The sequence below is a fragment of the Cherax quadricarinatus genome, chromosome 94, assembly GCF_038502225.1.
Source record: "Cherax quadricarinatus isolate ZL_2023a chromosome 94, ASM3850222v1, whole genome shotgun sequence".
Taxonomy (NCBI): domain Eukaryota; kingdom Metazoa; phylum Arthropoda; class Malacostraca; order Decapoda; family Parastacidae; genus Cherax; species Cherax quadricarinatus.
Window position 1 is genome coordinate 5,808,483 of NC_091385.1, and position 13,485 is coordinate 5,821,967.

Sequence of the window (13,485 nt, forward strand, 5' to 3'; positions counted from 1 at the left end):
TAACCCAGTCAACAGATGATAAGTGTTCTCTAAGCCCATCGTAATCTGCTAAGCGAAAATCTGGGACTGTTACTGAGTTATCGCTACTAACGTACTTCCATTCAATGCTAAATGTAATTGATTTGTGGTCGCTAGCACCCAGTTCCTCAGAAATTTCTAAATTATTAACAAGGGATTCATTGTTTGCCATAACTAAGTCAAGCAGGTTATTTCCCCTTGTAGGTTCTGTCACAAACTGCTTCAAAAAACAATCCTGAAATACTTCTAAGAAGTCGTATGATTCTAAATTCCCAGTCAAGAAATTCCAATCAACATGACTAAAGTTAAAGTCTCCTAGAATTACTACATTATCGTGCCTTGTGGCCTTAACAATTTCCTCCCATAGTAGTTTCCCTTGGTCCCTATCTAAGTTTGGGGGACGGTATATCACTCCTAAAATCAGTTTTTCATGCCCCTCTGAAAATTCTATCCAAACAGACTCTGTATGTGTTACTTCAGACTTAATACCCGTTTTTATGCAACAGTTCAAGCGATCTCGGACATACAATGCCACCCCACCCCCCCTCCCAATACTTCTATCTTCTTGGAACAATTTAAAACCCTGAATATGACATTCCGCAGGCATGTCCCGACTTTTTGAATTAAACCACGTCTCAGTTAAGGCAAATACATCAATGTTACCTACACTAGCAACTAATCTCAACTCGTCCATCTTATTCCTAGCACTACGGCAATTAGCATAATAAACATTGAAAGACTCTCCTTTCTCTTTACCCTTCCTGCTCATTTCTATTTTTCTACTAAACCTATTACTGTCCTTATCACCCAAGGTCCCTGGCTTTTCAATATCTATCTCGTTCTTATTATTACTAGTTCCCCTAGAACTCGTAATATTACTACACTGGGACTTCACTGCTTTCCTGCCAAAACCCATACCACTAACTATTCCTAGTTTAAAGTCCTAACTGCTCCCTCCACTGCAGTTGCCAGTGCTCCCACCCCACACCTAGATAAGTGAACCCCATCCCTAGCAAACATGTCATTTCTGCCATAGAAGAGGTCCCAGTTGTCAATGAATGTTACTGCATTTTCCTTACAGTATTTGTCCAGCCAGCAATTGACACCAATTGCCCTGGACAACCATTCATTTCCAACTCCCCTCCTTGGCAAAATACCACATATGAGAGGGTTCCCACCCTTACTTCTAATTATTTCTATTGCTGACCTATACCTGCTAATCAGGTCCTCACTCCTACGTCTGCCAACATCGTTGCCTCCAGCACTGAGACAGATAATAGGATTGCTCCCATTACCTCTCATGATGTCATCCAGACGGCTAACAATATCCTCCATCCCAGCCCCAGGAAAGCAAACTCTCTGTCTCCTACTCCTGTCCTTCAAGCAGAACGCCCTATCCATATACCTAACTTGGCTATCCCCAACAACAACAATATTCTTACTGAAGAGAAGTTGCAGAGATTGGTGGATGAATTTGGTAGGGTGTGCAAAAGAAGAAAATTAAAGGTGAATACAGGAAAGAGTAAGGTTATGAGGATAACAAAAAGATTAGGTGATGAAAGATTGAATATCAGATTGGAGGGAGAGAGTATGGAGGAGGTGAATGTATTCAGATATTTGGGAGTGGACGTGTTAGCGGATGGGTCTATGAAAGATGAGGTGAATCATAGAATTGATGAGGGGAAAAGAGTGAGTGGTGCACTTAGGAGTCTGTGGAGACAAAGAACTTTGTCCTTGGAGGCAAAGAGGGGAATGGATGAGAGTATAGTTTTACCAACGCTCTTATATGGGTGTGAAGCGTGGGTGATGAATGTTGCAGCGAGGAGAAGGCTGGAGGCAGTGGAGATGTCATGTCTGAGGGCAATGTGTGGTGTGAATATAATGCAGAGAATTCGTAGTTTGGAAGTTAGGAGGAGGTGCGGGATTACCAAAACTGTTGTCCAGAGGGCTGAGGAAGGGTTGTTGAGGTGGTTCGGACATGTAGAGAGAATGGAGCGAAACAGAATGACTTCAAGAGTGTATCAGTCTGTAGTGGAAGGAAGGCGGGGTAGGGGTCGGCCTAGGAAAGGTTGGAGAGAGGGGGTAAAGGAGGTTTTGTGTGCGAGGGGCTTGGACTTCCAGCAGGCATGCGTGAGCGTGTTTGATAGGAGTGAATGGAGACAAATGGTTTTTAATAATTGACGTGCTGTTGGAGTGTGAGCAAAGTAACATTTATGAAGGGGTTCAGGGAAACCGGCGGGCCGGACTTGAGTCCTGGAGATGGGAAGTACAGTGCCTGCACTCTGAAGGAGGGGTGTTAATGTTGCAGTTTAAAAACTGTAGTGTAAAGCACCCTTCTGGCAAGACAGTGATGGAGTGAATGATGGTGAAAGTTTTTCTTTTTCGGGCCACCCTGCCTTGGTGGGAATCGGCCAGTGTGATAATAATAATAATAATAATATATATATATATATATATATATATATATATATATATATATATATATATATATATATATATATATATATATATAAATTCCTTCTTTTTATTTCTTGTTAAAGGGAAATGTAAAATAAATAAAAATACTGGAGGCTGTAAAGTTTTGTCGTAATTTTAAGGGGTAGAGCTTACTATACGACAAGTGGCAAAGCAGCTTAAAACAGCTTTAAACTGTTACTGCAAGGTAGAAGGACTGACGTTTCCCCTCAAACTGTTACTGCAAGGTTGGGGGACTGATCCCCTGAAACTACAAGGTTCAGGGACTGATCCCTTCAAACTAGTAGAAGGTTCAGGGACTGACCTTCATACCACACACCCTTCCTACCTCACAGTTTACCTACCACACAGTTTACCTACTACACAGTTTACCTACCACACAGTTTACTTACCACACAGTTTACTTACCACACAGTTTACTTACCACACAGCCTACCTACCACACTACCTACCACAAAGCCTACCTACCACACAGTCTACCTACCACACAGCCTACCTACCACACAGCCTACCTACCACACAGTTTACCTACCACAAAGCCTACCTACCACACAGTTTACCTACCACAAAGCCTACCTACCACACAGTCTAGCTACCACACTACCTACCACAAAGCCTACCTACCACACAGTCTACCTACCACACTACCTACCACACAGTCTACCTACCACACAGTTTACCTACCACAAAGCCTACCTACCACACAGTTTACCTACCACACAGCCTACCTACCACACAGCCTACCTACCACACAGTCTACCTACCACACAGCCTACCTACCACAAAGCCTACCTACCACACAGTCTACTTACCACACAGTTTACCTACCACAGAGCCTACCTGCCACACAGCCTACCCACCATACAGCCTACCTGCTACACAGCCTACTCACCTCAGAGCCTACAGCCCAGGCTACTACAACGTGGTTACAGGTGTACACCAGCTGGGAGGTGTCAGTCTGGTAGCATACATGACCACCAGATGAAGCCAGTTCCTCAAACGCTACGTCCAGCTCTGGCTCCAGGTTAGTGAGGTCTGTGCACTCGTACACGATCATGTGGTGCACGTACTGCTCGTTGCCAGAGGTGAACACCGGCTCGTACTGCAAATGGAAAAAGGGAAGTGTTAAAATTCCTGCCTGGGAGATCAAGGGGTCAGTCCCCAGACGAAGGATCGAGTCCGAAATATTTCACACTTGTTTATAGGTATTTAAATATAAACTCTATAATGCGTTACTGAATTACTTTAATTACTGTTATTTTTATTTATTATTATTTATATAAGGAGGCCATAAACCCGTAAGGGTCATATATTTTCTGGGAAATTGAGAAATAAAGATTGCTTTTATTTCTTGGATCAAGAGCCTAATAGCGCGCGCGCATACCAGCGAAGAGGCGGTGCCAAGAGCTGTGAATCAACCCCTGCCATCACAAATAGGTGAGTACACACACACACACAGGTCAGTGTGCTGGTCGCCATGGGTTTGAATCCCACCCGTTCCGTGGTTTGTCGTGTTAAGATTTCACGAGACAAGTGTCCAGTTTTAACTCGTCCAGTAATATCTGTATTGAATAAAACCACTGGTTTGACGAAACGTTTTCAAATTAAAGATACGAAGGTGTTGCACATGTCTTATTAATTAATAAAGATAACAGGTGTTGTACATGTGTCTTATTAAGCTACCCAAGTGTTGTACATGTGTCTTAGTAAGCTACCCAAGTGTTGTATATGTGTCTTATTAAGCTACCCAGGTGTTGTACATGTGTCTTAGTAAGCTACCCAAGTGTTGTACATGTGTCTTAGTAAGCTACCCAAGTGTTGTACATGTGTCTTAGTAAGCTACCGAAGTGTTGTACATGTGTCTTATTATAGGTACCCAAGTGTTGTACATGTGTCTTATTATAGGTACCCAAGTGTTGTACATGTGTCTTATTATAGGTACCCAAGTGTTGTACATGTGTCTTATTATAGGTACCCAAGTGTTGTACATGTGTCTTATTATAGGTACCCAAGTGTTGTACATGTGTCTTATTAAGCTACCCAGGTGTTGTACATGTGTCTTATTAAGCTACCCAGGTGTTGTACATGTGTCTTATTAAGCTACCCAAGAGTTGTACATGTGTCTTAAGCTACCCAAGTGTTGTACATGTGACGTATTAAGCTACCCAAGTGTTGTACATGTGTCTTATTAAGCTACCCAGGTGTTGTACATGTGTCTTAAGTTACCCAAGTGTTGTACATGTGTCTTATTAAGCTACCCAACTGTTGTACATGTGTCTTATTAAGCTACCCAGGTGTTGTACATGTGTCTTAAGCTACCCAAGTGTTGTACATGTGACGTATTAAGCTACCCAGGTGTTGTACATGTGTCTTATTCGTCAACAAAGCTACCCAGGTGTTGTACATCTGTCTTATGTGTTTCACCTGGGTATCTTTATTGATGACTGTCTTTATTCATCAATAAAGTTACTCACTCTTATAACGTGGTTCTTCTGTACAAGAGTTGGTCTCTTGAAGACTTTACACCAGTACACTGTATCACTGGTGGGTCCCACCTCGACCCCAGGGTGGGTTAGTAACCACGAGCGGGTAAGTGGGTGGTGGTGGTGATGATGATGGTGATGGTGGTAGTGACCCCCAGAGTGTTGTGGGATGGAAGAAGAGGGAGGGAATCCAGAGGGGGAGAAATCCGGGGAGTGGGATGGGGGGTGACTGAAGGAGTTAGACGAGGGGGATTTCTGCCCCCTCTCCAGCAGGAACATGGACTTGGCTCCCCTTCGGGAGGCACCATGGTAGTGCAGACGTGGTCGTGGGCTCTCCGGGTCCACGGGGTCGTCAGGGTGGTAAGCCCACAGTAGCCTCACTGTGTCGTTCTGTGTGAGAGAGACAGAAAGGTGTTTTACTGACTTGTATCAGCTTAATGCATTTTAAACCCACGTTGGGCATTCTGAGAGAGAGAGAAAGAGAGAGAGAGAGACAGGCAGACAGACAGACAGACAGACAGGCAGACAGACAGACAGACAGACAGACAGACAGACAGACAGGCATGAACAGAGAGAGAGAGCATTTAAAATTGTTAGTTAATATTAGGACAAAATTAACATTATTGTTAAACTGTTATATATGACAGTTACATTGTGAGAACACCAGCAGTGTGCTGCTACACAGCCTCACTGGATACTTAGTTATCCTCAATGGACACGTAGTTACACTGGGTACATAGTTATCCTCAGTGGACACGTAGTTACACTGGGTACATAGTTATCCTCAGTGGATACGTAGTTACACTGGATACATAGTTATCCTCAGTGGACACGTAGTTACACTGGATACATAGTTATCCTCAGTGGACACGTAGTTACACTGGATACATAGTTATCCTCAGTGGACACGTAGTTACACTGGATACGTAGTTATCCTCCAGAGTGTTCTCCCTGGCAGGTCGTGGACACAATAATGAGAAACATGAAAATGCAATTCCCACCTTTTTGACTGATTATTAACACTAAAAGCTTGCTGGGAATTATAACAGTCCTGATGAATATTTTATGTTGTTTGTCTTCACACACACACACACACACACACACACACACACACACACACACACACACACACACACACACAGGAGGCAGGCGCTGAATCTCGACCCCTGCAACCACAATTATGTGAGCGCGCGCACACACATTCAAGGCACTGTACACCGTGTACGTCAGGCCCATGTTGCAGCACCAGTATGGAGCCCACACGTGGTCAGACACTTCAAGAAACTAGAGAAAGTGAAAAAGTTTGCAGCAAGACTAGTCCCGGAGCTAATTGGAATGTCCTTTGAGGAGAGGTTAAGGGAACTAAAGGGTATGTCTTATGAGGAGTTGTTAAGGGAAATCAACCTGATGACACTGGAGGACAGGAGGGATAGGGGGGATATGACAGCGACATATAAAATACTGTGAGGAATTGACGAAGTGGATAGGGACAGGATATTTCAGAGATGGGACACAGCAACAAGGGGTCACAACTGGAAGTTGAAAACTCAGATGAGTCATAGGGATGTCAGGAAGTATTTCTTCAACCTTAGAGTTGTCAGGAGGTGTAACAATATGGAGAGTGAAGGATTGGAGGCAGGATCAATACATAGCTTTAAGATGAGGTACGATAATGCTCTTGGAACAGGGAGAGAGTGGACCTAGTAGTGACCAGTGAAGGGGTGGGCCTAGAAGCTGTGAATCGACCCTTGCAACCACAAGTAGGTGAGTACACACAAGCAATACTTTAGCTTTACCTTTGTTATACCCTTGATATATTTCGAGAATTTTCCTACTCGGAGCCTGGTCCTAGACCAGGCTTGTCTGGTGCTTGCTTGCTTGGTCAGCTAGGCTCTAACCGTTGGCCCGCTGCTCCACATATCCATCACAGCCTGGTTGATCTGGCATCTGGTGGAGGTACTTGTCCAGTTTCCTCTTAAAGATTTCTACACTTATCCCAACAATGTTTCTGATATCTTCTGCTAAGATAATGAATAGTCTGGGGCCCTCGAATGTTGATACAGTGTTCTCTTATTGTGCCCACGGCCTCCCCTCCGTTTATTGTACACTTCCTCCCGTATCTCTCTCCAGTATGTTACGGCAATATGCAAATTTTGGACAAGACCCTCAAGTACGTTTCAGGTATATATTATCATGTATCTCTCTCTCATCTACTCCAGTGAGTACATATTCGGATTATTATTATTATAATCAAGGGGGAAGCGCAAAACCCGGAGGATTTACAGCGCCTGGGGGGGGGGATGTGGACGGCATTCAGGCTTAATTCGGGGAACTGGAGCACAGATCCAATTCCCTAAATCAAGAGCCCCTCACCAACATCAAGGAACCTTCCTTGAGGGGATACATATTCGGAACTATAAGGCGTTCTCAGTAATTTAAATGATTTATTGGTGTTATGTGGACCGTAAATTATTTATATTTGTTCTGATACCTTCCCTGCTCTGACTTTTTTTTATACTAATCATGGGAAGCGCTAAACCCGTAGGGATTATACAGTGCCTATGGGGGGATGGAAGGTATTCAGACTCAATCTGGGGAACTGGAACACAAATCAAGTTCCCCAGATCAAGAGCCCCTCACCAGCGTCAAGGAACCTTCCCTGAGAGGTTCCCTGCTCTGAACGGGGCCGTCAACTCTCAACAACATTCTAATTGAAAGAGCACAAGCAATTTGAATAGTGGTAGGTAAGACACATAGGCAACAGTTAGGCAACTTTATTCCGAAACGCCTCGCCTACACAGTAGGCTTCTTCAGTCGAATACAGAAAGTAGGCAGGAACAGTAGAGATGTGAAGACGATGTAATCAGTCCATCACCCTTGAAGTCGTAGAATTTGAGGTTGTCAGTCCCTCAGCCTGGAGAAGTTCAGTTCTGTATTCGACTGAAGAAGCCTACTGTGTAGGCGAGGCGTTTCGGAATAAAGTTGCCTAACTGTTGCCTATGTGTCTTACCTACCACTATTCAAATTGCTTGTGCTCTTTCAATTGGAATGTTGTTGAGAGTTGACGGCCCCGTTCAGAGCAGGGAACCTCTCAGGGAAGGTTCCTTGACGCTGGTGAGGGGCTCTTGATCTGGGGAACTTGATTTGTGTTCCAGTTCCCCAGATTGAGTCTGAATACCTACCAACCTGTCGGTATTGTATACCATTTTGATGTTAAATTTGAATAGTGTTAGAAGAGGCACTGTTTCCCTGGTTATGGAGTCTTTCATTAACCACCCTGTCATTTTCATGGATTTAATGATATTTGCCTTGTTTTTTAAATGTTAACTGACATTATTAAACACAGTTCTTGCATTTTTCTACTTTCTATTTGATAATCTTGCATCTTGTACTCTGTGCCCCTTTTGAGTTCTTCATTCTTTCCATGGTTAAGCAGTTGGAACTTACCACCACTGAACGTCATGTTCTCCATTGCCCACTTGAAAACTCTTCTTGTATCTTCTTACAATTTTGCTATGTCTGTCGAGGTAATATGCTTATTTTGGTATCCAGAAACGATACGAAAGAGATAATTGTTGTTACTCATGTCTTCTATGAGGATAAACAGTAGAGGCGCCAGGATTGCGCCTTGGGGAACTGAGCTTTTTGTTTTGCTAATACTGGATTTTGTTTGCTGCTATTTTTGCGCTATTTGTCAGCTGAATATCCGTCTACCTACCTTCCTAGTTATGTATATGACCCTCATTTTGTGTGCAATCATCCCATGCTCGCATGTCTCAAACACCTTTGCAAAATACATGCATATCCCATCTGCGTTTTGTTTTTCTCTAACACCTCTGTAATTCTGTCAGAGTGGTTCAGCATCTAAGAACATAAGAACAACATAAGAAAGGAGGATCACTGCAACAGGACTGTTGGCCCATACTAGGCAGGTCCTTTACAATCCATCCCACTAACAAAACATTTGCCCAACCTAATTTTCAATGCTACCCAAGAAATAAACTCTGATAACTCTATCCACTCATTTGTAAGTCCCACTCAAATTCAACCCCTCTCACTGTGACAGGCATGATCGTCTCGCTGTTAATCCCTGCTGGTTTAGACTGTCCTGTTAAATAAAATTTCTAATTTACGTCTCATCACTATTTCGAAGATTTTCTATGCGGGATGTTAGGGCTGCTGGTCTGTAATTTTTAGCAAGTGCTCTGCTGCCTCCCTTATTCAAAAGAACTACGTCTGCACTCTTTAAGGTCTATGGCATTTCACCTAGATCCAAGCTCTTCAAAGAATGTTAGGTAAGACACATATGCAACAGTTAGACAACTTTATTCCGAAACGTTTCGCCTACACAGTAGGCTTCTTCAGTCGAATACAGAAAGTAGGCAGGAACAGTAGAGATGTGAAGACGATGTAATCAGTCCATCACCCTTGAAGTCGTAGAATTTGAGGTTGTCAGTCCCTCGGCCTGGAGAAGTTCAGTTCCATAGTCAGGAACTATCTGAAGATCAAGCGACAGTGCGGAGACTTAAATACTGTCGGAAGGAGAGGTGCAGAGTAGTAGTAGTAGTAGTAGTAGTAGTAGTGAGAATGTGGCCACTGAGAGGTCATGTCCCTCTCAGATCCAACACTTCTCACTTGAAAAGCTTGTCCAATGTGTTTTCTGTACCAAGATGCCATGTGTTGCAGATGAACATCAAAATGGTATACAATACCGACAGGTTGTTAGAATAGTGAGGGCTCGTGTTAGTGGTGCTTTGAGCTTTAATATATAAAGAGGAAACTCCATGAGTCTGTTCCAGGTGCTGAATGGGCAAGTCATCCATTTCTTTTTCGAATTCTATGGGATTAGTACTAATGTCAATTGGTCTAGACGACCTTTTGATGGAATGAAAAAGGTTCCTGCATTCTTCGCCGTGTCATTTAGTGTTGCTTAATATCGACTCATACTGTTCCTTTAGAACAGTAGAAGCCAATATGAACTTCCTGTTAATAATGGACCGATTCTGCAGGTAGTTCTTAACTTGGTTTAGAAAGATGAATGGTTCAGAGAACCGACATGTTGATAAATTAGACACATATGCAACTCTTGGGTATCTTTATTGAGGAAACGTTTCGCCACACAGTGGCTTCATCAGTCCATACGTAGGAGAAACTTGAAGAACAGGAGGAGAATGAGGTAATCAGTCCCTCAACCTTGAGTCGATGTGTTCAGTCCATCAAGATTGATGGACTGATTACCTCATTCTCCTCCTGTTCTTCAAGTTTCTCCTACGTATGGACTGATGAAGCCACTGTGTGGCGAAACGTTTCCTCAATAAAGATACCCAAGAGTTGCATATGTGTCTAATTTATTAACTTGGTTTAGAAAGACACGTAAGCAAACACTGTGACATATTTATTAGAAAACGTTTCGGTCCTGGGACCTTAATCAAGGTCCCAGGACCGAAACTTTTTCTAATAAATGTCATAATATTTGCTTACGTGTCTTTCTAAACCAACTTGTCGGTATTTATTACCAAGGTTTATACCAGTTCTTAACTTGGATTTTGCACATGCGTAGAAATGTTTGGGGATTTCTTGCAGTATTCTGGATGGTCTTTTATTCTCTTTCTGCTGCTTCCTGGTTGGTCTTTTATTCCCTTTCTGCTGCTTACATTTTTGAATATGATAATGGTTACAATGCCGACAGTTTGATAAGCAACTGAAGGACTGACCACCTCAAAACTCCGTCTTCGAGGATGATGGACTGATTGTATCGCCTTTACATCCCTACTGCTTCTGCTGACTCCTCTGTACTCGACTGAAGAAGCCTACTGTGTAGACGAAACGTTTCGGAATAAAGATACCTAACTGTTGCACATGTGTCTTACACACGTTAAACTATGATTATTTTTCCTATGTGTTACTTATACCTATATTAACTTGATCTCTGGGTTTCAACTATCGTTCTTTCGTTGCGAAATATTCACGTTTATTAAATCAGAATGCTGTAAGTATTCTCAGTTGTATATTAATGAAATCATTGTATGTCTGTGTATTCAGCATTTCCAGTTTTACAAGAACAGCCAGTCAGCCAACTGGCTGTACGCAGCCAGTCAGCCAACACACGACACTATATACGCAAACAAGAGCGAGCCAGTCAGCTAAGTGATTACACCAGATACTGCCAGTCAGCCAAAAAACTGAATACACAGCCAGTCAGCCAGCTGGCTGTCGACAGCCAGTCAGCCAATAACAACCAGAACTAACCAGATTCTTGCGTCAATATTCAACACAATAGAGAGGATGGTGCAAAAATGTTGCGAAACTTGATCTATATACATGTTCCCTCTCTCTTCTACATCTCTCTTCTATATCTCTCTTCTATATCTCTCTTCTACATCTCTCTTCTATATCTCTCTTCTATATCTCTCTTCTATATCTCTCTTCTATATCTCTCTTCTACATCTCTCTTCTATATCTCTCTTCTATATCTCTCTTCTACATCTCTCTTCTACATCTCTCTTCTACATCTCTCTTCTATATCTCTCTTCTATATCTCACTTCTATATCTCTCTTCTATATCTCTCTTCTATATCTCTCTTCTACATCTCTCTTCTACATCTCTCTTCTACATCTCTCTTCTACATCTCTCTTCTACATCTCTCTTCTATATCTTCTATATCTCTCTTCTATATCTCTCTTCTATATCTCTCTTCTACATCTCTCTTCTATATCTCTCTTCTATATCTCTCTTCTATATCTCTCTTCTACATCTCTCTTCTATATCTCTCTTCTATATCTCTCTTCTATATCTCTCTTCTATATCTCTCTTCTATATCTCTCTTCTATATCTCTCTTCTACATCTCTCTTCTACATCTCTCTTCTATATCTCTCTTCTATATCTCTTCTATATCTCTCTTCTATATCTCTCTTCTATATCTCTCTTCTACATCTCTCTTCTATATCTCTCTTCTATATCTCTCTTCTATATCTCTCTTCTATATCTCTCTTCTACATCTCTCTTCTACATCTCTCTTCTACATCTCTCTTCTACATCTCTCTTCTACATCTCTCTTCTACATCTCTCTTCTATATCTCTCTTCTATATCTCTCTTCTATATCTCTCTTCTATATCTCTCTTCTATATCTCTCTTCTACATCTCTCTTCTACATCTCTCTTCTACATCTCTCTTCTATATCTCTCTTCTATATCTCTCTATATCTCTCTTCTATATCTCTTCTATATCTCTCTTCTACATCTCTCTTCTACATCTCTCTTCTACATCTCTCTTCTATATCTCTCTTCTATATCTCTCTTCTATATCTCTCTTCTACATCTCTCTTCTATATCTCTCTTCTATATCTCTCTTCTATATCTCTCTTCTACATCTCTCTTCTACATCTCTCTTCTATATCTCTCTTCTATATCTCTCTTCTATATCTCTCTTCTACATCTCTCTTCTATATCTCTCTTCTATATCTCTCTTCTATATCTCTCTTCTATATCTCTCTTCTATATCTCTCTTCTACATCTCTCTTCTACATCTCTCTTCTATATCTCTCTTCTATATCTCTCTTCTATATCTCTCTTCTATATCTCTCTTCTATATCTCTCTTCTACATCTCTCTTCTATATCTCTCTTCTATATCTCTCTTCTACATCTCTCTTCTACATCTCTCTTCTATATCTCTCTTCTATATCTCTCTTCTATATCTCTCTTCTATATCTCTCTTCTATATCTCTCTTCTATATCTCTCTTCTACATCTCTCTTCTATATCTCTCTTCTACATCTCTCTTCTATATCTCTCTTCTATATCTCTCTTCTATATCTCTCTTCTATATCTCTCTTCTATATCTCTCTTCTGTATCTCTCTTCTGTATCTCTCTTCTATATCTCTCTTCTATATCTCTCTTCTATATCTCTTCTATATCTCTCTTCTACATCTCTCTTCTATATCTCTCTTCTATATCTCTCTTCTATATCTCTCTTCTATATCTCTCCTCTATATCTCTCTTCTATATCTCTCTTCTACATCTCTCTTCTATATCTCTCTTCTATATCTCTCTTCTATATCTCTCTTCTATATCTCTCTTCTATATCTCTCTTCTATATCTCTCTTCTACATCTCTCTTCTATATCTCTCTTCTATATCTCTCTTCTATATCTCTCTTCTATATCTCTCTTCTACATCTCTCTTCTATATCTCTCTTCTATATCTCTCTTCTATATCTCTCTTCTATATCTCTCTTCTATATCTCTCTTCTACATCTCTCTTCTATATCTCTCTTCTACATATCTCTTCATCTCTCTTCTACATATCTCTTCATCTCTCTTCTACATATCTCTTCTCCATCTCTCTTCTACATCTCTCTTCTCCATCTCTCTTCTACATATCTCTTCATCTCTCTTCTACATATCTCTTCTCCATCTCTCTTCTCCCTCTCTCTTCTCTCTCTCTCTTCTTCATCTCTCTTCTCCCTCTCTCTTCTTCATCTCTCTTCTCCCTCTCTCTTCTCCATCTCT

General features: G+C 41.5%; 1 protein-coding gene across 1 annotated transcript in view; it reads right to left on the reverse strand.

Annotated features, from left to right (window-relative positions):
- The window catches only part of LOC128700883 (DBH-like monooxygenase protein 1), a 430,549-nt gene that overhangs the window by 38,244 nt on the left and 378,820 nt on the right, over nt 1-13,485 (reverse strand). Inside the window, exons 5-6 of the mRNA XM_070104742.1 lie at nt 4,968-5,366; nt 3,386-3,595 (exon numbers count right to left, since the gene is read on the reverse strand). Coding sequence (XP_069960843.1) covers nt 3,386-3,595; nt 4,968-5,366 — 609 coding nt within the window. The remainder of the gene's footprint in view (nt 1-3,385; nt 3,596-4,967; nt 5,367-13,485) is intronic.